This window comes from Rhinoraja longicauda, chromosome 4 (assembly GCF_053455715.1).
Source record: "Rhinoraja longicauda isolate Sanriku21f chromosome 4, sRhiLon1.1, whole genome shotgun sequence".
Taxonomy (NCBI): domain Eukaryota; kingdom Metazoa; phylum Chordata; class Chondrichthyes; order Rajiformes; family Arhynchobatidae; genus Rhinoraja; species Rhinoraja longicauda.
The window spans coordinates 62794860-62820971 of NC_135956.1; the positions used below are offsets into that span (position 1 = coordinate 62794860).

The window sequence follows — 26112 nt, forward strand, 5'->3', positions numbered from 1 at the left end:
ATATTTCGCACTTTTCGGAATGAAAGTTCATTTATCATCCCTTGGCCCACTTATCCAGCTGGTCAGGATCCTGCTATAATTCTCATAACCTTATTTGTCTATGATACCACCTATTTTAGTGTCATCTGCAAACTTACCAATGTTGCCTTACACATTTCCATCCAAATCATTGATGTAGGTGGAGATATATATAGTTGAGGCAGAATCTCTCACCATATGTAAATAAAATATAGATGAGCACTTGAAGAACCACAACCTTCAGGGCTGTGGACCAAGAGGTGTGTAGAGGGAAAAAAGTCTAAAATTATTTTTTGACCGAGGTGGATATAATGTCTTCCCATGGTCTGAGTTTCTTTATTAATAGACAATAGACAATAGGTGCAGGAGTAGGCCATTCAGCCCTTCGAGCCAGCACCGCCATTCAATGCGATCATGGCTGATCACTCTCAATCAGTACCCCGTTCCTGCCTTCTCCCCCATACCCCCTCACTCCGCTATCCTTAAGAGCTCTATCCAGCTCTCTCTTGAAAGCATCCAACGAACTGGCCTCCACTGCCTTCTGAGGCAGAGAATTCCACACCTTCACCACTCTCTGACTGAAAAAGTCCTGGTGGAACAGGTTGTGAGCATTAAATGACTTTGTTCTTTTCCCCAGCCCATTCTCCTGTACAAAGGCTTTAACCTTGCCACAGTTAGCACGAGTGCCTAAAAGCAATATTCTGCCTCAGTAACATCATCAATCCTCCTTCCTAAAGGAGTAACAAGGGTGTCAACCAACTGATAGAAAACTGCCAGCGAAGATGAGTACTTGTGTTAACACGCGCTGTAAATGGAAGCTCTGGTGGTTTGGAACTGTTCTATTTGTGCATCCCATCATCTGCTGTTATGTCTAAATGTGTGATTTGCCATGTTCATAATATGCAATTTGAAAACTGCTTTCACCTTCGAGCAGTTGGGGAGGACAGATCAGTCTTTGTCCTCAAAGAGAGCGGCAGTTCACAACCTGCAATCTTTACCCTGGCCAGACATCGCCGACCACAAACTTGTTTTTACAAACGTGTCTTTATTTTCATTCCAACGAGAAACCTACATTTTCGAACAAAGAATGAATCTGTAGTTCTGAAACTCTAAAGCATTCATTCCCCCTCTGCATCTGCTCTGAAGTGCAGCCACATATAGAAGTGAGTCAGTGTTCGGCAGAGGCATTCCTGAAAGTCGCTCGTTGATTTTGGGGTGGGGGCTGTGTCGTGAATAAACCCCCTGCTCCAACTTTACATCCCACTTGCAATACTCATTCTCCCAAAATGAGTGCACTGGTTGGGCTGCTGCTGGCCACCTGGCTTGTTCTACCTTTATTTGGTGCCGAACCGGGCAAGAAAAGAACTGCGCGTCAACGAGATGAGGAGTTCATTGAAAGGGTAACATTTTTGCCTTGTATTTTGCCCTTAACTGCGTTGGCAAGAGTAATAATGAAGTATTTTTATGGCTGAAGTTGTCAGTTAGATTGGAGTAAGCAATTACATTGAGGACTTTGGTGAATTCCGTTCGCAAGCGGTGTCTTGAATAATCACAATTGTCCAGTGAGGAATAGTTTAGACATGAGTGTACATCCTTTCCCTTGGTCATTAACAACTGCGGGGAGAATGTCCAGCAGGGAAGTGGTGAACCAGAATGTAGCTTTCACCCCACAAACAGCTACCAATGGCCTGTTTCCTTTATCATCGTCACTTTTTTTGCATATCTTTTATTAATTGTTCCATATCTCTCCACAACATCGTCTATATCTCTCATTTCCCTTATCCCTAACCAGTCTAATGAAGTCTCGACCCGAAACGTACCCTTTCCTTCTCTCCAGAGATGCTGCCTGTCCCGCTGAGTTACTCCAGCTTTTTGTGTCTGTAGTTTTAGACGGCACTGAGCAACTTTTTTCCAGATTTCAGGCCATGAAGAGTTGGAAGTTCTTTCTGTAAAAAACACAGTTTTAAGTTTTCCAACTAGAATGTTACCATGACAGTAGTTTTACTAACCTTTCTGTTAGTTCTCATTTGCTCACCAAATGTTTGTTGGGTAAAAATCCAAACATTATACATTATGAAATAATTTATTTGTTCTGTCTTAGATGTATTTTATGAGTACTAGATCATAGAGGAGTGGGGTAAGAAGGGCATTTAATTTGAATCCTAAGCCTGTAAGAACAAAATTATTACTCTGGACCAGTTCCTATGGACCAGTTCCTATGCAAATTATGTTTTTGTCCATTCAGCTGGTAACTCTTTCCTTCTTTAGATTGGAGTCGCCAATGTAACTCCACTTTTTAAGAAAGGAGGGAGAGACAAAATGGGGAATTATAGACCAGTAAGCCTTACATCGGTAGTGGGGAAGATGCTGGAGTCGATTATTAAAGATATTATAGCAGCATATTTGGAAAGCAGTGACGGGATCGGTCAAAGTCAGCATGGATTTATGAAGGGGAAATCATACCTGACTAATCTTCCGGACTTTTTTGATGATGTAACAAGTAGAATGGATAAGGGCGAGCCAGTGGATATGGTGTATCTGGACTTTCAAAAAGCCTTTGACAAAGTCCCACACAAGAGATTAGTGTGAAAAATTAGAGCACATGGTATTGTGGGTAGGGTATTGATGGATAAAGAACTGGTTGGCAGACAGGAAGCAAAGAGTAGGAATTAACGGGTCCTTTTCAGAATGGCAGGCATTGACTAGTGTGGTCCCACTGGGGTGGTGGGACCCCAGTTGTTTACAATATATATTAACGATTTAGACGAGGGAATTAAATGTAACATCTCTAAGTTTGCGGATGACACAAAGCTGGGTGGCAGTGTGAGCTGCAAGGAGGATGCTATGAGCCTGCAGGGTGACTTGGATAGGTTGGGTGAGTGGGCAGATGCATGGCAGATACAGTATAATATGGATAAATGTGAGGTTATCCACTTTGATGGCAAGAACAGGAAGGCAGATTATTATCTGAATGGTGTCATATTTGGAGAAGGGGAGGTGCAACTAGACCTGGGTGTGCTTGTACATTAGTGACTGAAAGTAAGCAGGCAGGAACAGCAGGCAGTGAAGAAAGCCAATGGCATGTTGGCCTTCATTGCGAGAGGGTTTGAGTTTGGGAGCAAGGAGGTCCTACTGCAGTTGTACAGGGCCCTGGTGAGATCGCACCTGGAGTATTGCGTGCAATTTTGGTCTCCTAATTTGAGGAAGGACATTATTGCTATTGAGGGAGTGCAACGTAGGCTCACCAGGTTAATTCCCGGGATGGCGGGACTGACGAATGATGAAAGAATGGGTCGACTGGGCTTGTATTCGCTGGAATTTAGAAGGATGAGAGTGGATCTTATAGCAGAAACATATAAAATTCTTAGAGGATTGGACAGGGTTGATGAATGAAAAATGTTCCTGATGTTGGGGGAGTCCAGAACCAGGGTCACAGTTTAAAAAGAAGGTAGGCCATTTAGGACTGAGATTAGGAAAAACCTTTTCACCCAGAGAGTTGTGAATCTGTGGAATTCATTGTCACAGAAGGCAGTATAAGCCAATTCACTGGATGTTTTCAAGAGAGTTAGATTTAGCTCTTAGGGCTGAGGGAATCAAGGGATATGGGGGAAAAAGCCGAACAGGGTACTGATTTTGGATGATCAGCCATGATCATATTGAATGGCAGTGCTGGCTCGAAGGACCGAATGGCCCACTCCTGCACCTATTTTCTATGTTTCTAAATCAAGACCGTTCCCGTTACAATTTTCCTGATGTATTGACCAAAGTTATAATTAGCATGATTTTTCCCAATAAGTTGCAAATATGGTGAAAATTGAAAATAAAATGGCAGATACAGGACATTTTAAATAATAATGGTAAGGTTCCTGGACTCCTCGACTGCTGTTTGTCCCGGCTACAATTCCACTGCTCCCAGGCCTTTATGTTTCACTTTCATTAAATCCTACCGCATCTTCTCCTACCCTGTTTGCTGTTCATGACTGGAATGTATTTGTTTGCTGTTGCAGTTCAATCCAAATGCACGATTTTCATTAGTATGTGCATGTTGAACTAGTATCATTACTTACATGATGCCTTGTTCCCACTCAGACCCTTCTTCTTCACTACCTGAAATTCTACAAAGCAGGATTCAGTGATGGGAATTCTCCAAATGATTAATTAAAGCACCTGTCGTGAGCTACCTGTGAGCCACCACAACTTCCCTTCCTCACTGATTCACTGGGAGCTAGGCTTGCAAATTATGTTTCTGTCCATTCAGCTGGTAACTCTTTCCTTCTTTAGATTGGAGTCGCACAATTTCATTACTGGCCGCTCCTCACTACAATTTCCCACAGAACATGTCGTCCATAACTTTGTTATGGACAAATGTACTGGCCTCATTGATACTCCATTCATGGATGGCAGTATCCTGACCCCTTGCGTAGCAATACTAACATTTACTACCCCACTTAAGTTTCTTGGTGAAATATTGTTGTTCTTTTCTTCCATCAGGCATTAATTGGCATTGAAACAACACTTATTCACTCTGTGATTTTATTCTCGGCGCACCTCTTTCTTACCTGAATTTCCTGACTTGCTAAAAACATTGTTTCTTTAGAAACTGGTCTGTTAATTTTCACAAGCAGCCCTTCAACGATGTTCTCTCATATGGCCCTTCTACCTGTTGATCCTGATCAATGACAAGGCCATTGACAACTACTTCTTATGTTGCTCGCCACGCAGAACACATTGCACCTTCCACACCCACTGGCATCTCCATTTGCTTAAATAAAACTCATTTTCATGTCCTGATCATCAACATCAAATGTTAACTCTTTTTTTCTCTCCAGATGCTGTCTGTTCTATTGTATTCTCTCTTTTCCCCACAACAAAATCTTTATTTTAGTATTGATGCTAATAATGTTGCATGGAGTGAATTATAAAAACACATTACTTTTTATAATTTACTCCATGTAACATAATCCACTACACCAATATATTGAATCATTCCTGATCCCTTTGGACAGCAACATTTGATGGTAACTGACGGGGTTTTTGTTCTCTCATCAAATGCAGTATCATGAGATGTGCAACCGAGGTTCACCTGGTGTTCCTGGCCGAGAGGGTAACCCTGGAACAAATGGCATTCCGGGAACCCCAGGAATCCCAGGACGTGATGGGATCAGAGGAGAGAAAGGTGAGTGCGTGCAAGAGCGCCTGGATGAGCCTTGGAGAATCAACTACAAGCAATGTGCCTGGAAAGCACTCAATTACGGCATTGACCTCGGCAAAGTTGTGGTAAGTAATTATATGATTAAAGCACTTGAACACGCACTATTTTCATGAAACAGAAATTTTTCAATAATATAAAAAGATCAGCAGATGGTGCTGAGGAAGAGTTACACCATGAATTCACATTCTTCTTGGGCTCTTCAAGACCAAATAAAGTTATTTTCTTGTTATGGGCTCTTCGTTGAAGCTCATTGTTGGATTTACACCCTTAGCTAATCTCACCACAGCTATTTAACACTTTAAGAATCTGCCTGGTGAAGAGCGGTAAAGAAGGCATACGATATGCTCCCCTTCATTGGTTGTGACATTGAGTTTAAGAGTCAGGAAGTTATGTGTAGAAGAGGTTTACCACGAGACTGCTGAATTAGAGGGCATGAGCTACAAGAAGAAGTTAGTCTTGTCGATATATGGAGTCCACACCTGGAACAGCGGATAAAGTAGATGAGGTTGGAGGAGGTGCAAGTGAACCTGCCTCACCTGAAAGAACCAAAGTCTTGCATGGGGTAGAGGTGAATCGAACAGTATGGAAGGAACTCCATATTGGAAGGCCTATGGAAGGAACTCCAAACAGAAGCTTGACAATGAAGGGGAAGAAGCTGTTCCTGAGTCTGGTGGTTCAAGCTTCTGTACCTTGTGCCAGATGGGAGCATGGAGAATAAAGAATAACTGGGGTAGGACGTCTTTGATAATGTTGGCTGCTTTTCCGAGGCAGCGTGAAATGTAGATGGATTCAATGGAGGAAGGACTGGTCTGTGTGATGGACTCGGCCACATACACAACACTTTGCAATTTCTTGCGGTCTTGAGCAGACCTAATCCCAAGCCAAACAAACCCCACATAAAGTGCTTGTCACTTAGCAGGTCAGGCAGCATGTCTGGACAACATGTATGGGTGATCTTTTGGGGTGGGACCTTTCCTCAGACTGATTATAAAGGGGAGGGGGGGATCAGCAAGAGAGGAAGATCAGGGCAAAACATTGTTACCCGCCAGGCTTTGCCCTGGCCCTCCTCTCTTCCAGTTACCACACCCTTTCCCCTTACACCTTTTTACCGGGATGACAGTGATCTTTTTGAGGCAGTTGGGGATCTCGGAATGAGGTGGTGACAGGTTAAAGACATCTGTGAACACCTCTGCTAGCTGATCCATGCAGGTTCCGAGGAGGCGGCCACGGATTCCATCTGGATCAGGTGCTTTCCGTGGATTCACTCTCTGGAAAGCTGATCTTGTATCTGCCTCGGTACAGGCACACGAGAGACTGGAAAGGTGGGTGGCATTCCACGACCGACCTTCGGTACAACGTGGGTGTAGAATGCATTGAGCTTGTTGGGGAGGGTTTACGGAGGGTGGTGGGCGCCTGGAATGTGCTGCTAGGGATATTGGTGGAGGCAGAGAGGATAGTGTTCTATAAGCGTCTTTGAGATTGTTGATCTTGGCATCATGTTCGGCATAGACATTGTGGGCAGACTCTCTTCCTATGCTGTAACCTTGTGGTATCAGCAAAGGAACCACATCATTTCGGAACATTGGTCTAGGAAGTATTGAATTGTACACACCAACATGTCTTGATAGCCATATCTTTGCTTGTGACAAAACACAATAATATTCATAATACCTGCAATCAGGGAAGAATTGATTCCTTTGGACTACTGTATGTAGGTTATTCAAGAATTGTCACAGTAAATGTGGTTTGGTTGGGACGAAAAAGTGACTTTGGGGTTTCATTCCTAAAGCTGTCCACCCCAGGTATTTTCTTCGTAGATTGATTTTGGAGTTATTTATTGTGATTGGTTATTAATTTCATTATCATTTAGAATATATTCATATACCAGGAAAATAAAATGATAGTTAAGTGGACTTTGAATTTTTCTCATCCTGAATTTTTCTGGACTTCAAGTGTAAAACAAAAGTGTGCTTTTGCCACACATTCTTCCCATTGACTTATTGGTTCAGATTTGTGGGAAAATGTTGGCATTTTCACTGTGCAACAGATGATATTTCCCCCATGGAATTTTCAGCAGTTTTTCAGCTGCAGAAGTTTAGAAATTATGGTTAGCAATTAGCTGCTATTTGGTCAATTATGCTGCAGTTAAACCTATCCTAGCTATGTATCTATCTAAATTTCTTTAAAATATAGCACCTGCTTTAACTATCTCTGGCAGCTTGTTCCTCATACCCACCATCTTTTGTGCAAAAAAATATTGCTCCTCAGGATTCTATTAAATCTTTCTCTCCTCACCCTAAACCCATGTCGTCTGGGCTTTGATTCCCCTACTCTGGGGAAAAGACTGTGCATTTACCCGATCTATTCCTCTTATGATCTTATACACCTCTATAAGACGCACGGTAGCGCAGCGGTAGAGTTGCTGCTTTGCAGCGAATGCAGCGCCGGAGACTCAGGTTCGATCCTGACTACGGGTGCTGTACTGTAAGGAGTTTGTACGTTCTCCCCGTGACCTGCGTGGGTTTTCGCCGAGATCTTCGGTTTCCTCCCACACTCCAAAGACGTACAGGTTTGTAGGTTAATTGACTGGGTAAATGTAAAAATTGTCCCTAGTGGGTGTAGGATAGTGTTAATGTGCGGGGATCGCTGGGCGGCGCGGACTTGGTGGGCCGAAAAGGCCTGTTTCCGCGCTGTATCTGAAATATGAAAATAAGATCACCCCCCCCACCATCCTCCTGTGCTCCAATGTTAAGTCCTAACCTGCTCAACCTCTCCCCATAGCTCCTGGCAACATTCTCATAAATCTTCTCTGCACCCTTTCCAGCTTAAACAAGATCACATTTTATAAATTTTTCAGATATCATGAATATTCTCAATAATTAACAGCTATGACAGTTCCAATCAGGTCAGAGGCTTTGCCAGCTGTCAAAATGCTTTAGATTTTTTGTGGTTGGGGGTTGTGAGAGCAACTCTACCCTTGCAGTTCTGACTCATGCAGGCCCATTTTGTGAGATATCCAAGGTTTCTCTATTCCTCCAGGTACTTTTATTCAGAAGTCAATGGTAACTGTAGGAGCCATTTATGTTTAGACTAGCTATTGTTATCATATTATATTATTTTGTCTAAATATATCTTGTTGTATTATTTTGGACACTTGCGGGCGGTCGTTAGATGAATATAAATATGGACATAATGGACTGAGAGGAGCCAGAAAAGGGTGGTATATATTTGTATGCAAAATAAGTACAGCCTGGTATGTTCATCTCCTTGTTTGTTCAACTACTTCAATAAACAACTAATTAAACTGGGAAAACGACTGGAAGATCTGTTCTGTTGGGGTTTGCATACGATCACTCCCACTCCCTGTAGAGTAATGGCAATTAGAAAAGAGTTTACAGGAAAAGAATGAAAGTTGCCATTACATTTTAAGTAAGAACTAGCTCTATGAGTGAGACTGGAGCTTGTGAATTAACTGGACGGAACAAGGATTGTTTTATTTCACAAGCCTGACGCCGAATCCCACAGACTGGACAAGGTCGCCACCTGCGCTAATCTGTCAAATGACAACGTGCAGGGCAAGTGGGTACATACAGCACTAAGCTGGAGGAGCTGTATGTGATAAGCTGTATTGGAAAACGGCTGCTGTAATGGAGAATTGAGAACAAAGAAGTGACCTTGAGAATCGCATGATATTAGTTGTTTTGAATACCTGCTGATACGACTTTACGTCAACGCATCTTAAAGGGATATTGTACAAGTATGTCTGTGGTTAGATCTGATGTTCAGCCACAAGATGGCGATATCAAAAAGGATTCTGAAAAGGAAAGGAGGATTATCAAACCCATTGCCAAGGGTTTGGAATCGCTCATTGAGAAGCACCAGAAGAGAAAAAACTCGAGATATAAACAAGCTATCAAGTTAATGGATATGATGAAAGAGCTCTGGAATTAAGTGAAAATGTTAATGAAGTACAATCTAACCTGATTCAATTAATCAAGCTCTGTGATGAAATCAAAGACAATTATGAGACATTGGTAAAGTTACCACTGCCTGAAGATTAACTTGAAAAGCAATATCAGTGGATTCACCAAACAGTGGAAACTTTTATTGGGTTTACACAAGATACTAGGGCGTGGTTATCTAAGGTTGGTCAGCAAAATACACGCTCCATTGCTGGGAGTGCCACACAACAGAGTGATGTAAACTCAGATGTCATTGGACCTGATGACAGTGTTTCAAATGACTTAAAACCTAAATTGAGCCACATCTCTTTCTTCATCGTGTGCATCTTCAAGGCTCTCTGCTCGCATGAAAGCTCAGGCAGATAATGCTGTTCGAGTAGAACGGGTTGCCGCCCTGAAAGGCAGGCATGAGATTGAGGCACAAGAGGAACAAATGGAGGAAGAATAGAAGCAAAAACTATTGGAAATGGAGGAAGAACAGAAGAGACAAAAAGAACAGCTGAGAAGAAAGAAAGAACAACTGGAACTAGATGCTGAACTGGCAGCAACCAATGCAAGAATCAATGTACTTGAGGCCATGAGAACAAGAAGCAGTTCTAGAATATCTGATGCGATGAACTCTTTTTTTATTCAACTATCTGATGCCTGTTTCTCAGCTAAACATTCCCAGACAAGAAGACCTGACACAATGGCCTAACTTGAAGGATATCAAGATTCCTGAAATAGACTCTGGCATTGCCCTACTCATCGGGACACATGCTTCAAAGGTATTGGAACATTGGGAGCTGGTCAAAAGCCAAGGGGATGAACCATACGCTATGAGAACCCTATTGGGGTGGGTCATCTATGGTCCCCTGAGAAGAGACAACGACAGCAGGGATGTAAATGGCTGCCCTGTTGCTGCTGTCAATCGAATTTCCATCGCAAACCTCGAGGAGTTACTGGTCAAACAATACAATCATGACTTCAGTGAAAGAACCAGTAAGGAAACAGAGGAAATGTCCAGAGAAGATGTAAATTTCTTGGATATTATGAATCGCTCAGCAAGGATGACAGATGGACACTATTGTCTAGACTTACCTTCCAAGCAAGCAAACGCCAGTATGCCAAATAACCGTTGCATTGCAGAGCAACGCATCCAGAGCTTGAAACGCAAGTTTGGCAAGAATGAGAAGTTTCTTAGATAAATATCAGGAAAGATTTCTCAAAATAGCAATAGCAAAAAAATGTGTAGCAGTCACTTGGAAAGATCATAAGGAAATAAGAATTGAAAGATGGTATGCAGAAATGCGTAGTTGTATCCCATTAGAAAAAGCTACTTATAATCTGAGAAATAGATATGATTTATTTTTGAAACTTTGGAACCCATTCACTTTAAAACTAGGATTAAGAATTGGAAATATTTAATTTCAGGATTGTTTTGATACCCTTAAAAAGAATGTAATAAGAAATTAGCCGGAAGTGTTTCCTTCTTGTCTCCAGGTTTCCTTCTTTCTTTCTTTCTTTCTTTCTTTTTTTTTTTTTCTTTCTTTCTTTCTCTCTTCTCCTTTTTCCTCTTTTTTCTAACTGGGGGGTGGGGGGGAGGGGGGTTGTGGGTGGGGAGATAATACAGAACAATACATGTATAATCGAATTTATAATATATAATCGAATTTATAATGTAGGTATAATTGGGTACGATGAGCTGTAACATGTATGTGTTTTGTTAAAATTTAAATTAAATTATTTTTAAAAAAAGAATGAGAAGTTTCATGATGAATATACATCTTTCCTCACCGAAATGATTGACAATGGTTATGCTGAAAGGGGACCAGTGGACGAGCTAAATCGAAATGATGGAGAACCCTGGTACATCCCTCACCACGGGGTGTATCATTCAAAGAAAGGAACTTTAAGGGTGGTCTTTGACTGTGGTGCAGTCTTCAAAGGAACATCACTTGACTGTCAACTGCTGCAGGGTCCAGACGTAACCAACTCACTCATTGGAGTTCTCATCAGATTCATACAAGAACCGGTTGCTTCGATGGCTGACATCAAAGCAATGTTTCATCAGGTCAAGGTATCAGAAAAGCCTATTCATTATCTGTAATGTCTGTGGTGGCCCGATGGTAATGTGCAGCAAGATCTTGTGGAATCCCAGAAGTACTAGTGGAAATGGGTACTTAGGCAGGAAATGGTGTTGGGTAGACTGATGGGACTGAAGGCTGATAAATCCCCAGGGCCTGATGGTCTGCATCCCAGGGTACTTAAGGAAGTGGCTCTAGAAATTGTGGATGCATTGGTGATCATTTTCCAATGTTCTATACATTCAGGATCAGTTCCTGTGGATTGGAGGGTAGCTAATGTTATCCCACTTTTTAAGAAAGGAGGGAGAGAGAAAATGGGAAATTATAGACCAGTTAGCCTGACATCAGTGGTGGGGAAGATGCTGGAGTCAATTATAAAAGAAGACATTGCGGAACATTTAGATAGCGGTAACAGGATCGTTCCGAGTCAGCAAGGACTTACGAAGGGGAAATCATGCTTGACTAATCTTCTGGAATTTTTTGAGGATGTAACTAAGAAAATGGACAAGGGAGAGCCAGTGGATGTAGTGTACCTGGACTTTCAGAAAGCCTTTGATAAGGTCCCACATAGGAGATTAGTGGGCAAGATTAGAGCACATGGTATTGAGGGTAGGGTGCTGACATGGATAGAAAATTGGTTGGCAGACAGGAAACAAAGAGTAGGGATTAACGGGTCCCTTTCAGAATGGCAGGTAGTGACTAGTGGGGTACCGCAAGGCTCGGTGCTGGGACCGCAGCTATTTACAATATACATTAATGACTTAGATGAAGGGAAATTAGCAAATTTGCGGATGACACAAAGCTGGGCCGCAGTGTGAACTGTGAGGAAGATGCTATGAGGATGCAGGGTGACTTGGACAGGTTGTGTGAGTGGGAAGATGAATGACAGATGCAGTTTAATGTGGATAAGTGTGAGGTTATCCACTTTGGTGGAAAGAACAGGAAGACAGATTATTATCTGACTGGTGTCAAGTTAGGAAATGGGGAAGTACAAAGAGATCAGGGTGTCCTTGTTCATCAGTCACTTAAAATTAGCATGCAGGTACAGCAGGCAGTGAAGAAAGCTAATGGCATGTTGGCCGTTATGACAAGAGGAGTTGAGTATAGGAGCAAAGAGGTCCTTCTGCACCTGGAGTACTGTGTGCAGTTTTGGTCTCCAAATTTGAGAAAGGATATTCTTGTTATTGAGGGCGTGCAGCGTAGGTTCACTAGGTTAATTTCCGGAATGGCGGGATTGTCGTATGTTGAAAGACTGGAGCGACTAGGCTTGTATACGCTAGAATTTAGAAGGATGAGAGGGGATCTTATTGAAACATATAAGATTATTAAGGAATTGGACACATTAGAGGCAGGAAACATGTTCCAATGTTGGGGGAATCCAGAACCAGGGGCCACAGTTTAAGAATAAGGGGTAGGGCATTTAGAACGGAGATGAGGAAAAACTTTTTCAGTCAGAGAGTTGTAAATCTGTGGAATTCTCTGCCTCAGAAGGCCAATTCTCTGGATGCTTTCAAGAGAGAGCTAGATAGAGCTCTTAAAGATAGCGGAGTCCGGGAGTATGGGGAGAAGGCAGGAACGGGGTACTGATTGTGAATGATCAGCCGTGATCACATTGAATGGCTGTGTTGGCTCGAAGGGCCGAATGGCCTCCTCCTGCACCTATTGTCTATTGTCTACTGTATACCGGATGAAGGTACATCTTTTTGGAGCCGTGTCGTCACCAAGTTGTGTAAAATTTGCATTAAGGAAAACTGCTGATGATAACAAAGCTCACTTTCCAGCGGAGGTGACAAACCCAGTAAAGAACAACTTCTACGTAGATGATTGTTTAAAATCCATGCCTTCGGAACAGGAAGCAGTTCAGATGGTAAAATACCTGACTGCCATCTGCAAAATGGGAGGATTCATGCTGTCAAAATGGATCAGCAACAGCCATGCTGTTTTGGCATCCATTCCACAAGAAAAGAGAACCAAAGATGGAAAGAGCACTAGGATTGTGCTGGTGCGTCGAAACAAATGTGTTCAAGTTCAGAATTGCTGCTCAGGAACGACCATACACTGGACGTGGCATCTTGTCGGTGGTCGGCTCTATATACGACCCTTTAGGATTTCTAGCACCATTTAATCTGCCAGCTACGCAGGTGCTCTGCAAGGAAAAACTTGGATGGGATGAAAACATACCCCAAACCTTCTCTCAGCGATGGATGGGATGGCTAGCAGATCTCAACAAGATTGCGGAGTTTAAAGTGGACCGGTGCATGAAGCCCACAAGCTTTGGTCAAATCAAATATAAACAGCTGCACCACTTTTCAGACGCCAGCGAAAGTGGCTACGGTACTGTTTCATATCTAAGACTGGAAAACGATAGCAAAGTAGTGCATGTTGCATTCATAATGGGAAAATCCAGAGTGGCACCATTAAAACAAATGACGATTCAGTAACTATAGGCAAAAGAAAAACAATGTGCTGGAGTAACTCAGCAGGTCAGGCAGCATCTCTGGAGGACATAAAGAGGTGACCTTTGGGGTTGGGTCGAGTGTTTATAGACAGGCTGTCCATGAATTTTGGCCCAATAACTTTTCAAGAATAAATTCAACATTTCACAAATTCAAGGGATTAACGGCATCTACCCTTTTTTTGGTCAATTTATTTCTTACTGCTTCTGTCACCTTTATCTCTGTGCTTACTTTCTTTGCACCTGTTTCATATAGAATGGAAAGATATTCACCCTACTTTCTTCGGTCACTTATTACTTGCTCTGTGCTTTCAAATTTTTCCTGTTATTTAATGAGCTCAGGTTTTCTTCAACACATATTTTTTAAATTGTTTTTGAAAGTATTAATGTGCATAATTTGCCCAACCTATAGAATTCAATCAATCAGTGTGATGTTGGCAGGCTAAATAGATCTTTGCTCTGTAGATTATGATTAATTTTTTTCCTTTGATTCTAAAGAGAATTTTAAATACAAGAATGCACTCGTAATTCATCTGCTTAAGACTAGACATCTAAATCACAAACCATGAATCAAAATATTGCCTGTATTGTTAAAGAAAATGCTATTTTAGTTCAAAATTAAAAAAAATATTTAATCAATTCAACTTTGGCTTTATAAGGAACAATCTAGTTTAGTCTGTCTCGTGTTTCATCTTTTTAATACAGAAGAATATAGAGATAAAAGAGGCCATTGATTTCATTTAAAACTAGAAAGACCAACACGTTTTCTTCTTTCATTGCGGCACTTAGCAGTTTTGTTTTCATTATGTTATCTGGGTGAATATTCCATTCATTCTGTCTTTGAGAAACCTCCTGGTAATGATCTTCAATTTTCCTTTGAAATATTGACCGTTTTTTTCTACTTTCAGGCTTTGACTAATTGTAAGTCTTCCCTGTCTCCAAGACATCTTAAAGCATTCAACTCTTGAAGTGAATGCTAAGTCAATGCTAACTCTTGAAATTATTGCTTAGATAAAATAAGAGATTTGGCAGTTCCCTCCAACATGGATGTGATAAATGCATTCTGCTCTGTGAGCTATCATAGTCGCAATCGGCTGAAATGGCTTCCTTCTATGTCAATCGTGGCGGCGCCTAACGGCAGCGGCTGACTAGCAGTCTGTCCGTCTTTTTTTTCCCTTTTTTTGTTGTGTGTCGGTGTTGGGATCGTTTTTATATATATTTTTTTGGTTGTGTATGTGTGGGAGGGGGTGGTGGTGTGGGTGGGTGGGTGTGGGAGGGGGGGAACTTTTCCTCACGGCGCGGGGTGCGGCTCGGCTGCGGGGCCTAACATCGACCGCTGCGGTTCGGCCGCTGGACTTTACATCACCCGGTGCGGCTTGGCCGCTGGACTTTACATCCCGGTGCGGCTTGGCCGCTGGACTTAACAGTGCCCGGTGCAGCTCGGCTGCGGGGCTTAACATCGCCCGGTGCAGCTCGGCTGCGGGACTTTTCACCGCTGGTGCGGCTCGGCTGCGGGACTTAACATCGCCCGGTGCGGCTCGGCCGCGGGGCTTAACATCGCCCGGTGCAGCTCGGCTGCGGGGCTTTTCATCGCTGGTGCGGCTCGGCTGCGGACTTTACATCGCCTGGTGCGGCTCGACCACGGGACTTAGCTGCGCAAGGCTTGGTCGCGGGCCTTTCATCGCCCGGTTCGGCCGCGAGACGTTTCAGCGGGTCGGTCGGGGACGAGCTGTCTGTCCGTGGGCGTGGTGAAGAGAGTGGAAGTTTTGTTGCCTCCATCACAGTGAGGGGGTGTTTGGAGTCACTGTGATGGACGTTTGTGTTGGGGTTATGTGTCTTGTGTTCTTTTTTTTTTTTCTATGACTGCTATGTAGTTTCGTTCGGTACTTCGGTACCGAACGACAAATAAAGCTCTGTTATAAGAAAATATAGAATATATCTGTTTTGTTTTGATGTAGTTGATTGTTTAATTAAGTATTGGTAAGATTCTGGGGAATACTCTCCTAATCTGCAAAGCAATTCTATGGGTGTTTTTGACATTTAGATGAGAAGGCAAAGGGCTGTAGCTTTAACCCCTTCCCCGAAAGAGAAGATATTTGGCAATGTTACACTTGGTAGTAAATTGAAAAATCAACCTGGATATCTGTGCTGCAAGGGACCTACTGCTGCTGAGGTGAACCCGCCACTCACTGAGCTACAGGACACAGTTTTAATGTTTACTGTCCTGTATATTTCTCAGGCACATTTGAAAGAATTCCAATTTCTACTTTTTCTCATGAATGAGATTTTTAAAATTGAAATCAATGTTGTGGTCTTGTCCTGCCACATCCCTGACACGGTCCTTCGTCCCTCAATAATTATTAAAAATGGTTTGACAAGAGCACCTTGACTTCCTTCAAATACTATCTAATGTTTACACCATGTTACTCAACATTCTATTGGCTCTGTATACTGTTGCCCTGCAGTAAGAATTCTCTGCCACAGAAGGCAGTGGAGGCCAGTTCACTGGATGTATTCAAGAGAGAGTTGGATTCGCTCTTAGGACTAACAGAACTCAAGGGATATGGGGAGAAGGCAGGAACATGGTACTGATTCTGGATGATCAGCCATGATCATATTGAATGGCAGTGCTGGCTCGAGGGGCTGAATGGCTTACCCCTGCACCTATTTTCTATGTTTCTATAAGTTTCTAATTTTGAATTACATCATTAAAGTTATGGTGCTTTTTAATCTCCTGCTGCGATATCCTACACTCCCAGAATCCTCAGTAGGCAAGGGGGTGTTCTTAAGGTATCTTCCTTATTTTCAAGAAATTCTATGTTGGGCCCTTTCTCTTGTGTGTTATAACATCCTTCTGTTCAATGTTTATCTGTCAGCACAATAGCTTTCAGCAGTGGTTGGAGATATTTGATCAGCTTCCCTTTAAGAGATTCAGGCATGACTTCAATCAGCACAGGTCACTTCTAACAGCTCTCCTGAAATTACTTCCCGTTATTATGCATTGATGCAAAGATATCATAAATGGTGCTGTTTCAGCGCACAAGTTAATGCACAATTTCTCCTTCACGTTGAACCAGGGCCAACATTGCTATCAGAGCCTTTAGTTTACTCATTCGCCTAATTTGAGAAAGGATATTCTTGCTATTGAGGCAGTGCAGCGTAGGTTCACAAGATTAATCCCCAGGATGGCGGGACTGTCATATGAGGAAAGATTGGAAAGACTGGGCTTGTATTGACTGGAATTTAGAAGGATGAGAGGGGATCTTATAGAAACGTATAAAATTATAAAAGGACTGGACAAGCTAGATGCAGGAAAAATGTTCCCACTGTTGGGGAAGTCCAGAACCAGGGGCCACAGTCTTAGAATAAAGGGGAAGCCATTTAAAGCTGAGATGAGAAAAAACTTTTTCACCCAGAGAGTTGTGAATTTGTGGAATTCTCTGCCACAGAAGGCAGTAGAGGCCAATTCACTGGATGAATTTAAAAGAGAGTTAGATAGAGCTCTATCAAGTGTTAAGGGGAGAAGGCAGGCACAGGTTACTGATTGTGGATGATCAGCCATGATCACAATGAATGGCGGTGCTGGCTCGAGGGGCCAAATGGCCTCCTCCTGCACCTATTTTCTATGTTTCTGTATCCGCCTGCAATTTCTGCAACATTAATTTTGTTGGAATGAGAGAGGGTGTTTGTAAGGCTGTTAAAACACCACCAAGTAAAAAATGAATATATTGTGTCCAGACAGGCAGGCGTGTACTTTGCATTGCTCATCATTGTGCCACCTTGTGGCGAAAACTAATCATTTACGAATCTAATCATGTTTTCATTTTTACCGTAAATGTTTATGTAAGTGCCTTCAGATACATCAGTGTTGGTACTTAAATTCTGCTTCAAGAGGGATCCTTGAAGGAAGATTATAGGTCTGGGGATTATTACCAGTGCAACCTTGCATGAAAACAACATGGTTACTGGAAATACTTTGTTGCACATCAATGACAGAAAGGCATCATCTGCAAAAGGCACACACCCCATGGCTGGCACAATTACATATTGTCACCGAGGACAGCAGGGAGCAACATAAAGTTTCAGCAAGTTCCAATGAGGGAAATGAGAAAGGGAGGAAGGATATAATGTGCTCAAGGAGATGTGGGATAGACTGGAGCACTGGGGACAGTGCAGAGGAAGTGAAAGCGTGTTCTTTCATTCCCCCTCCCCCTCCCCCTCTCCCCCCACTAACTCGCACACTCCATCAGCCCTGAACCCCCCCTCCCCCACTCTAACTCACGCACTCCATCAGCCCTGAACCCCCTCTCCCCACTAACTCATGCACTCCATCAGCCTTGAACCTCCTCCCCTCCCCATCCTCCCTCAATTCCCCTCCTCCCCTGCCCCGTTACCCAATCCATCCCCCCCCTTATCCCTCACCCACCCCCCTCCCCTCCGTCACCTACTCTCCTTTTTGGACGTCAGTCCATGGCGACCTACGATACTTTGACTTTGCGATGGTGTAGCTGGGACATGTTGGCCAGTGTGAGCAAGTTGGGCCGAAGGGCCTGTTTCCACACTGTATCACTCTATGACACTCCTAAGTTGCTAACACAATCATCTTTGTAACAGTCCCTGTAGCCACAGCATGCTTCATACCCACTGAACCTCTACAGGAAAACCTGGGGAGGGTCGTTAGAGGTCAAAGCGGATTGGAATCTCCCGATGCTCTGGAATTGAGTTGGTGGGTCCTGGACAATGGAGCCCCAATTAACAGTATCTCACTCTGCCGATATCACAACTCAGGACACACATTTAACGTAAGCTTAGGACACTCTGCCTCCTTTATATCGATGGCTATATGGTATACTTGCTGACTTAAAGCCACAAGATCTCCGACTCACAAACCAGGTTTATATTCAATGTTTACATCTCTCTCTGACTTTAAATCTGGAATAACTCTGCTTCTCTTGCTGCCTTTAAACTCATACACCTTTTCCAAGCTCTGTAATCCTTGATAATCTGAAGCCTAAACAGCAAACAGCTTCTATACTCAATGGATATCTATAAATCTGAGAATCATATCCATTCATAATACCTTTCTCATTCTGTGAATATATTCAAAGATCCCTGTTTTCTGCAAGCCTTTAAGATACAATCAATTAATTAATACAGCTGCTCTTCCTACCAAAAGTATCATTTTGTACATCCCTGCGTTATTTTGCACTGGTACATGATGCCTATTTCATCAGTCGCTCTCTGAGCTCATTGCTTGTTATTGTCCTCATTATTTACCAGATATCTGAATTTAGTGTAATTTGCAAACTTTGAAATTGTGTCCTCTATATTCAAGACCAGGTCTTTCAACTATCAAAAAGAACAGTTGCCTGCTAATATCCGCTGTTCAATCATTTATCTTAAGACTTGCTCACCCAGTAAAATAGTGATTAATTGATCGATCGATACTGCATCAAAACAGGCTCTTCGGTTGATTGAGTCCACGATGACCATCGATCATCTGTTCACACTAGTGCTACGTTATCCCACTTCCAAATCCACTCCAGACACACCAGGGGTAATTTACAGAGGCCAATTAATTTTCAGACTTGCATATCTTTAGGAGGTGGGAGGAAACCAGAGCACTCAGAGGATTATGACTTTATTTTAAGTAATTTGCTTTGGAACAAGAATATAAGAACAAGGTAATGAAATGTAATCTATTTAATTTGTACATCATGGGCTTTAAAACATTTTCATTCAATTGCATTGTTGTTTCAAATTGCAACATTTTACTTTTTTTAGATTTATTTTAGGTGATATATAATTCACTAGATGTAAACATAAATCAGAGGTTGACTTTAAGTTGACCTTCTCATCTGAAAAAGACACGATTCTGTGAAATGGTATGCAATTTCCAATTTGACATAGCACAGTTTCAGTTCGGCAAGTTAAAACTACACCAAAATTATTAGGTTTAAGTTTTGAAATATATTTTTTAAATAGACCATCACAACCTTTTCCGGTAACATCAGTCAATAGATTGATTGGATAGGTGAGTCAGATAAAATCAGTCCTTTAATGCTGAGTCTAGTACTTACAAACTCAAATGGATAATGAAAAATACAGAAAGTTGAAGCAGGTGTAGGCCATTCAACTCTTCAAGTTTATACTGCCATTTGCAGTTGATCCTCTAACACAATACATTATTCCTGTGGTGCTTACCACATATCCCTTGATTCCCTTTGCACCTAGAAGTCTGTCTACCTCCTTAAATGTATTGTGTTTTAGCCTTCCCTATCTTCTGTTCACCAGCCTCTGACTGAAGAAATTTCTCATCTCATCTCATTTTTTCCTTTGTCCTTATCCCATATACACTGAATCTGACTCCTCATCTAACCCCACTAGGCAGGGAAACATCCTTCCCGCCCTGAATCTGTCTCGGTCTCCCTGGTTGACACAATCAAACTTCATATGAATCCCCAATCCAAGGAATCACTGGTGAATCTTTCCTGCACTTCCCTATGACCATTATATCCTTTCATAGGTAAGGAGACCAAAACTACACATTATTCTACATGTGTTCTCATCAGGCCCTATATAATTGTAGCATTTTGCTCCTGCACTCAAAATTCCATTGCAGGAAGCAAATTTACCATTTCCCTTGTTCCAACTGTTTTCTTCACCTGCATATTTGCATTGCAATACTCAGCATTTTAGTTCATTGTGTGCTGCAAGACCATTTATGAACTTTTTGCAAAAGAATCTCTTCTATACAAATGTGACACTGTTTGTAAATCATTTTGTGCATAATATACACCGTTCTTATGGCTCATTCAAATTTCACAGCAAATTGCAGAGGAAAGATAGATACAAAAAGCTGGAGTAACTCAGCGGGACAGGCAGCATCTCTGGAGAGAAGGAATGGGTGACGTTTCGGGTAGAGACCTTTCTTAAGTCTCAACCCGAAACATCACCCATTCCTTCTCTCCAGAGATGCTGCCTGTCCCGCTGAGTTACTCCAGCTTTTTGTTTCTATCTTTGGTTTAAATCATCATCTGCAGTTCCTGTTTATGCATATAGTGAGATAATGATTTATCACAAATATGACATAAACTGATCACATCAATGTCTCCCACCCGCCTATGATTTAAACTATTTATGGAAATATAATCCTACATATGCCAGCTGTGATCCTGCATCCACTGTTCACCTGACTTGTCAGAATTTTAGAAACACAATGCCATTCAGGCATTACACATTCACGAGATTTCCAATCTCTGATTTGTCCTTGTAGGCAATGCACTCAGAGCTGGCCAATTAGTTTTTTGTCATTGGTAGCACCCAGGATGTTGATCATAGTCAGAAACTTGAATGATGATGCACGTAACCTAATTTAAGTTTGTCCACCTAGATATCCATCTTAAATAGAGAGCAGTGTAGCTTTTGAAGGTATTTATTCACAAAATGCTGGAGTAACTCAGCAGGTCAGGCAGCATCTCAGGAGAGAAGGAATGGGTGACGTTTCGGGTCGAGACCCTTCTTCAGACTGATGTCAGGGGGGCGGGACAAAGGAAGTATATAGGTGGAGACAGGAAGATAGAGGGAGATCTGGGAAGGAGGAGGGGAAAAGAGGGACAGAGGAACTATCTAAAGTTGGAGAAGTCGATCTTCATACCACTGGGCTGCAAGCTACCCAGGCGAAATATGAGGTGCTGTTCCTCCAATTTCCGGTGGGCCTCACTATGGCACTGGAGGAGGCCCATGACAGAAAGGTCAGACTGGGAATGGGAGGGGGAGTTGAAGTGCTCGGCCACCGGGAGATCAGGTTGGTCAATGCGGACCGAGCGCAGGTGTTGAGCGAAGCGATCGCCGAGCCTGCGCTTGGTTTCGCCGATGTAAATAAGTTGACATCTAGACAGGCGGATGCAATAGATGAGGTTGGAGGAGGTGCAGGTGAACCTTTGTCTCACCTGGAAAGACTGTTTGGGTCCTTGGATGGAGTTGAGGGGGGGGAGGTAAAGGGACAGGTGTTGCATCTCGTGCGGTTGCAGGGGAAAGTGCCTGGGGATGGGGTGGTTTGGGTAGGAAGGGACGAGTGGACCAGGGAGTTTCGGAGGGAACGGTCTCTGCGGAACGCAGAGAGGGGAGGGGAAGATATGGCCAGTGGTGGGGTCCCGTTGTAGGTGACGGAAATGTTGTTGGATGATTTGTTGGATACGCTGGCTGGTGGGGTGGAAGGTGAGAACGAGGGGATTCTGTCCTTGTTACGAGTGGGGGGAGGGGGAGGAAGAGCGGAGCTGCGGGATGTAGAAGAGACCCTAGTGAGAGCCTCATCTATAATGGAAGAGGGGAAGCCCCGTTTCCTGAAGAATGAGGACATCTCTGACGCCCTAGTGTGAAACACCTCATCCCGGGCGCAGATAGACAATAGACAATAGGTGCAGGAGTAGGCCATTCAGCCCTTCGAGCCAGCACCGCCATTCAATGCGATCATGGCTGATCACTCTCAATCAGTACCCCGTTCCTGCCTTCTCCCCATACCCCCTCACTCCGCTATCCTTAAGAGCTCTATCCAGCTCTCTCTTGAAAGCATCCAACGAACTGGCCTCCACTGCCTTCTGAGGCAGAGAATTCCACACCTTCACCACCATCCGACTGAAAAAGTTCTTCCTCATCTCCGTTCTAAATGGCCTACCCCTTATTCTCAAACTGTGGCCCCTTGTTCTGGACTCCCCCAACATTGGGAACATGTTATCTGCCTCTAATGTGTCCAATCCCCTAATTATCTTATATGTTTCAATAAGATCCCCCCTCATCCTTCTAAATTCCAGTGTATACAAGCCCAATCGCTCCAGCCTTTCAACATACGACAGTCCCGCCATTCCGGGAATTAACCTAGTGAACCTACGCTGCACGCCCTCCATAGCAAGAATATCCTTCCTCAAATTTGGAGACCAAAACTGCACACAGTACTCCAGGTGTGGTCTCACCAGGGCCCGGTACAACTGTAGAAGGACCTCTTTGCTCCTATACTCAACTCCTCTTGTTACGAAGGCCAACATTCCATTGGCTTTCTTCACTGCCTGCTGAACCTGCATGCTTCCTTTCATTGACTGATGCACTAGGACACCCAGATCTCGTTGAACTCCCCCTCCTCCTAACTTGACACCATTCAGATAATAATCTGCCTTTCTATTCTTACTTCCAAAGTGAATAACCTCACACTTATCTACATTAAACTGCATCTGCCATGTATCCGCCCACTCACACAACCTGTCCAAGTCACCCTGCAGCCTTATTGCATCTTCCTCACAATTCACACTACCCCCCAACTTAGTATCATCTGCAAATTTGCTAATGGTACTTTTAATCCCTTCGTCTAAGTCATTAATGTATATCGTGAATAGCTGGGGTCCCAGCACCGAACCTTGCGGTACCCCACTGGTCACTGCCTGCCATTCCGAAAGGGACCCATTTATCCCCACTCTTTGCTTTCTGTCTGTCAACCAATTTTCTATCCATGTCAGTACCCTACCCCCAATACCATGTGCCCTAATTTTGCCCACTAATCTCCTATGTGGGACCTTGTCGAAGGCTTTCTGAAAGTCGAGGTACACCACATCCACTGACTCTCCCTTGTCAATTTTCCTAGTTACATCCTCAAAAAATTCCAGTAGATTTGTCAAGCATGATTTCCCCTTCGTAAATCCATGCTGACTCGGAATGATCCCGTTACTGCTATCCAAATGCTCAGCAATTTCGTCTTTTATAATTGACTCCAGCATCTTAAAAAGTGGGATAACATTTGCTATCCTCCAATCCACAGGAACTGATCCTGAATCTATAGAACATTGAAAAATGATCTCCAATGCTTCCACTATTTCTAGAGCCACCTCCTTAAGTACTCTGGGATGCAGACCATCAGGCCCTGGGGATTTATCAGCCTTCAGTCCCATCAGTCTACCCAACACCATTTCCTGCCTAATGTGGATTTCCTTCAGTTCCTCCATCACCCTAGGTTCTCCGGCCCCTAGAACATTTGGGAGATTGTGTGTATCTTCCTCAGTGAAGACAGATCCAAAGTAACGGTTTAACTCGTCTGCCATTTCTTTGTTCCCCATAATAAATTCCCCTGCTTCTGTCTTCAAGGGACCCACATTTGCCTTGACTATTTTTTTCCTCTTCACGTACCTAAAAAAACTTTTGCTATCCTCCTTTATATTATTCGCTAGTTTACCCTCGTACCTCATCTTTTCTCCCCGTATTGCCTTTTTAGTTAACTTTTGTTGCTCTTTAAAAGAGTCCCAATCCTCTGTCTTCCCACTCTTCTTTGCTATGTTATACTTCCTCTCCTTAATTTTTATGCTGTCCCTGACTTCCCTTGTCAGCCACAGGTGTCTCTTACTCCCCTTAGAGTCTTTCCACCTCTTTGGAATAAATTGATCTTGCAACCTCTGCATTATTCCCAGGAATACCTGCCATTGCTGTTCTACCGTCTTCCCTGCTAGGGCCTCATTCCAATCAATTTTGGCCAGCTCCCGCCTCATGCCTCTGTAATCCCCTTTGCTATACTGTAATACCGACACTTCCGATTTTCCCTTCTGCCTTTCCATTTGCAGAGTAAAACGTATCATGTTGTGATCACTGCCTCCTAATGGTTCTTTTACCTCTAGTCCCCTTATCAGATCAGGATCATTACACAACACTAAATCCAGAATTGCCTTCTCCCTGGTAGGCTCCAGTACAAGCTGTTCTAAGAATCCATCTCGAAGGCACTCTACAAACTCTCTTTCCTGGGGTCCATTTCCAACCTGATTTTCCCAGTCTACCTGCATGTTGAAATCTCCCATAACCACCGTAGCATTACATTTTTGACACGCCAATTTTATCTCCTGATTCAACTTGCACCCTATGTCGAGGCTACTGTTTGGGGGCCTATAGATAACTCCCATTAGGGTCTTTTTACCCTTACAATTTCTCATTTCTATCCATACTGATTCAACATCTCCTGATTCTATGTCACCCCTTGCAAGGGAATGAATATCATTCCTTACCATCAGAGCAACCCCACCCCCTCTGCCCACCTGTCTGTCTTTTCTATACGTTGTATACCCCTGAATATTCAGTTCCCAGCCCTGGTCCTCTTGTAGCCATGTCTCAGTGATCCCTACAACATCATACTTGCCCATGACTAACTGAGCCTCAAGCTCATCCACTTTATTTTTTATACTACGCGCATTTAAGTACAACACTTTAACTTCTGTATTTACCTCCCCTCTCACATCGTTCACAATTGGCCCTGCCCTTAATTTCTTTTCCGCTCTAGAACTTCTGTTCCCATTCTTCTGAGAGTCTTTTGCAATATCTCCTGTATTCCCTTTTACCTCATCTTCATATTCACAATTTGTTAACCCCTCCCCCCCACTACTTAGTTTAAAGCCACAGGTGTCACACTAGCAAACCTGCCTGCCAGAATGTTTGTCCCCCTGCTGTTAAGATGCAACCCGTCCCTTTTGTACAAGTCACCCCTAGCCCAGAAGAGATCCCAGTGGTCCAGAAATCTAAATCCCTGCTCTCTGCACCAGTCCCTCAGCCATAAATTCATACCCTCTATCTCTCTGTTCCTGGCCTCACCAGCACGAGGTACCGGTAGCAGTCCAGAGATAACTACCTTCGACGTCCTACTTCTCAGTGCTTTCCCCAACTCTCTAAACTCCCGCTGTAGCACCTCCTTCCTCTTCCGCCCGACGTCATTCGTGCCCACGTGCACAACGACTTCAGGTTGATCGCCTTCCCTCACTAGGATTTTCTGAAGCCGGTCTGTGATGTGTTGAACCCTGGCACCAGGGAGGCAACAGACCATCCTCAAGTCCCTCCTGCTGCCACAGAATCTTCTGTCCGTCCCTCGGACTATGGAGTCACCGACCACTACGGCTCTTCCAGACTTCGGTCTCCCCTGTCGAGTATCCTTGCCAACAGGTCCGCCACTCGGACTGGAAACGTCTTCTGCCCCGACAGTTCCCAAGAGGGTATACCTATTTGCAATAGGCACAGCCACTGGGGTCTCCTGTAGATGCGGCGTAGATGGAGGAATTGGGAGTAGGGGATAGACTTTTTGCAGGGGACTGGGTGGGAAGATGTGTAGTCCAGATAGCTGTGCGAGTCAGTGGGTTTATAGATGTCCGTCACTAGTCTGTCTCCTGTGATGGAGATGGTGAGGTTCAGAAACGGGAGGGAGATGTCGGAGATAGTCCAGGTATATTTAAGGGCAGGATGGAAATTGGAAGTGAAGTGTATGAAGTCAGTGAGTTCTGCATGGGTACAAGAGGTAGCACCAATGCAGTTGTCGATGTAGCGGAGGTAGAGTTCGGGGATGGGGCCAGTGTACGCCCGGAACAGGGATTGTTCGACGTACCC

General features: G+C 43.5%; 1 protein-coding gene across 1 annotated transcript in view; it reads left to right on the plus strand.

Moving 5' to 3' along the window:
- The first annotated feature begins 1304 nt into the window (after window positions 1-1304).
- Window positions 1305-26112, plus strand: part of LOC144593171 (collagen triple helix repeat-containing protein 1-like) — a 29255-nt gene continuing 4447 nt past the window's right edge. Inside the window, exons 1-2 of the mRNA XM_078398655.1 lie at window positions 1305-1418; window positions 5074-5295. Of these exons, the coding sequence (XP_078254781.1) occupies window positions 1305-1418; window positions 5074-5295 (336 nt within the window). The remainder of the gene's footprint in view (window positions 1419-5073; window positions 5296-26112) is intronic.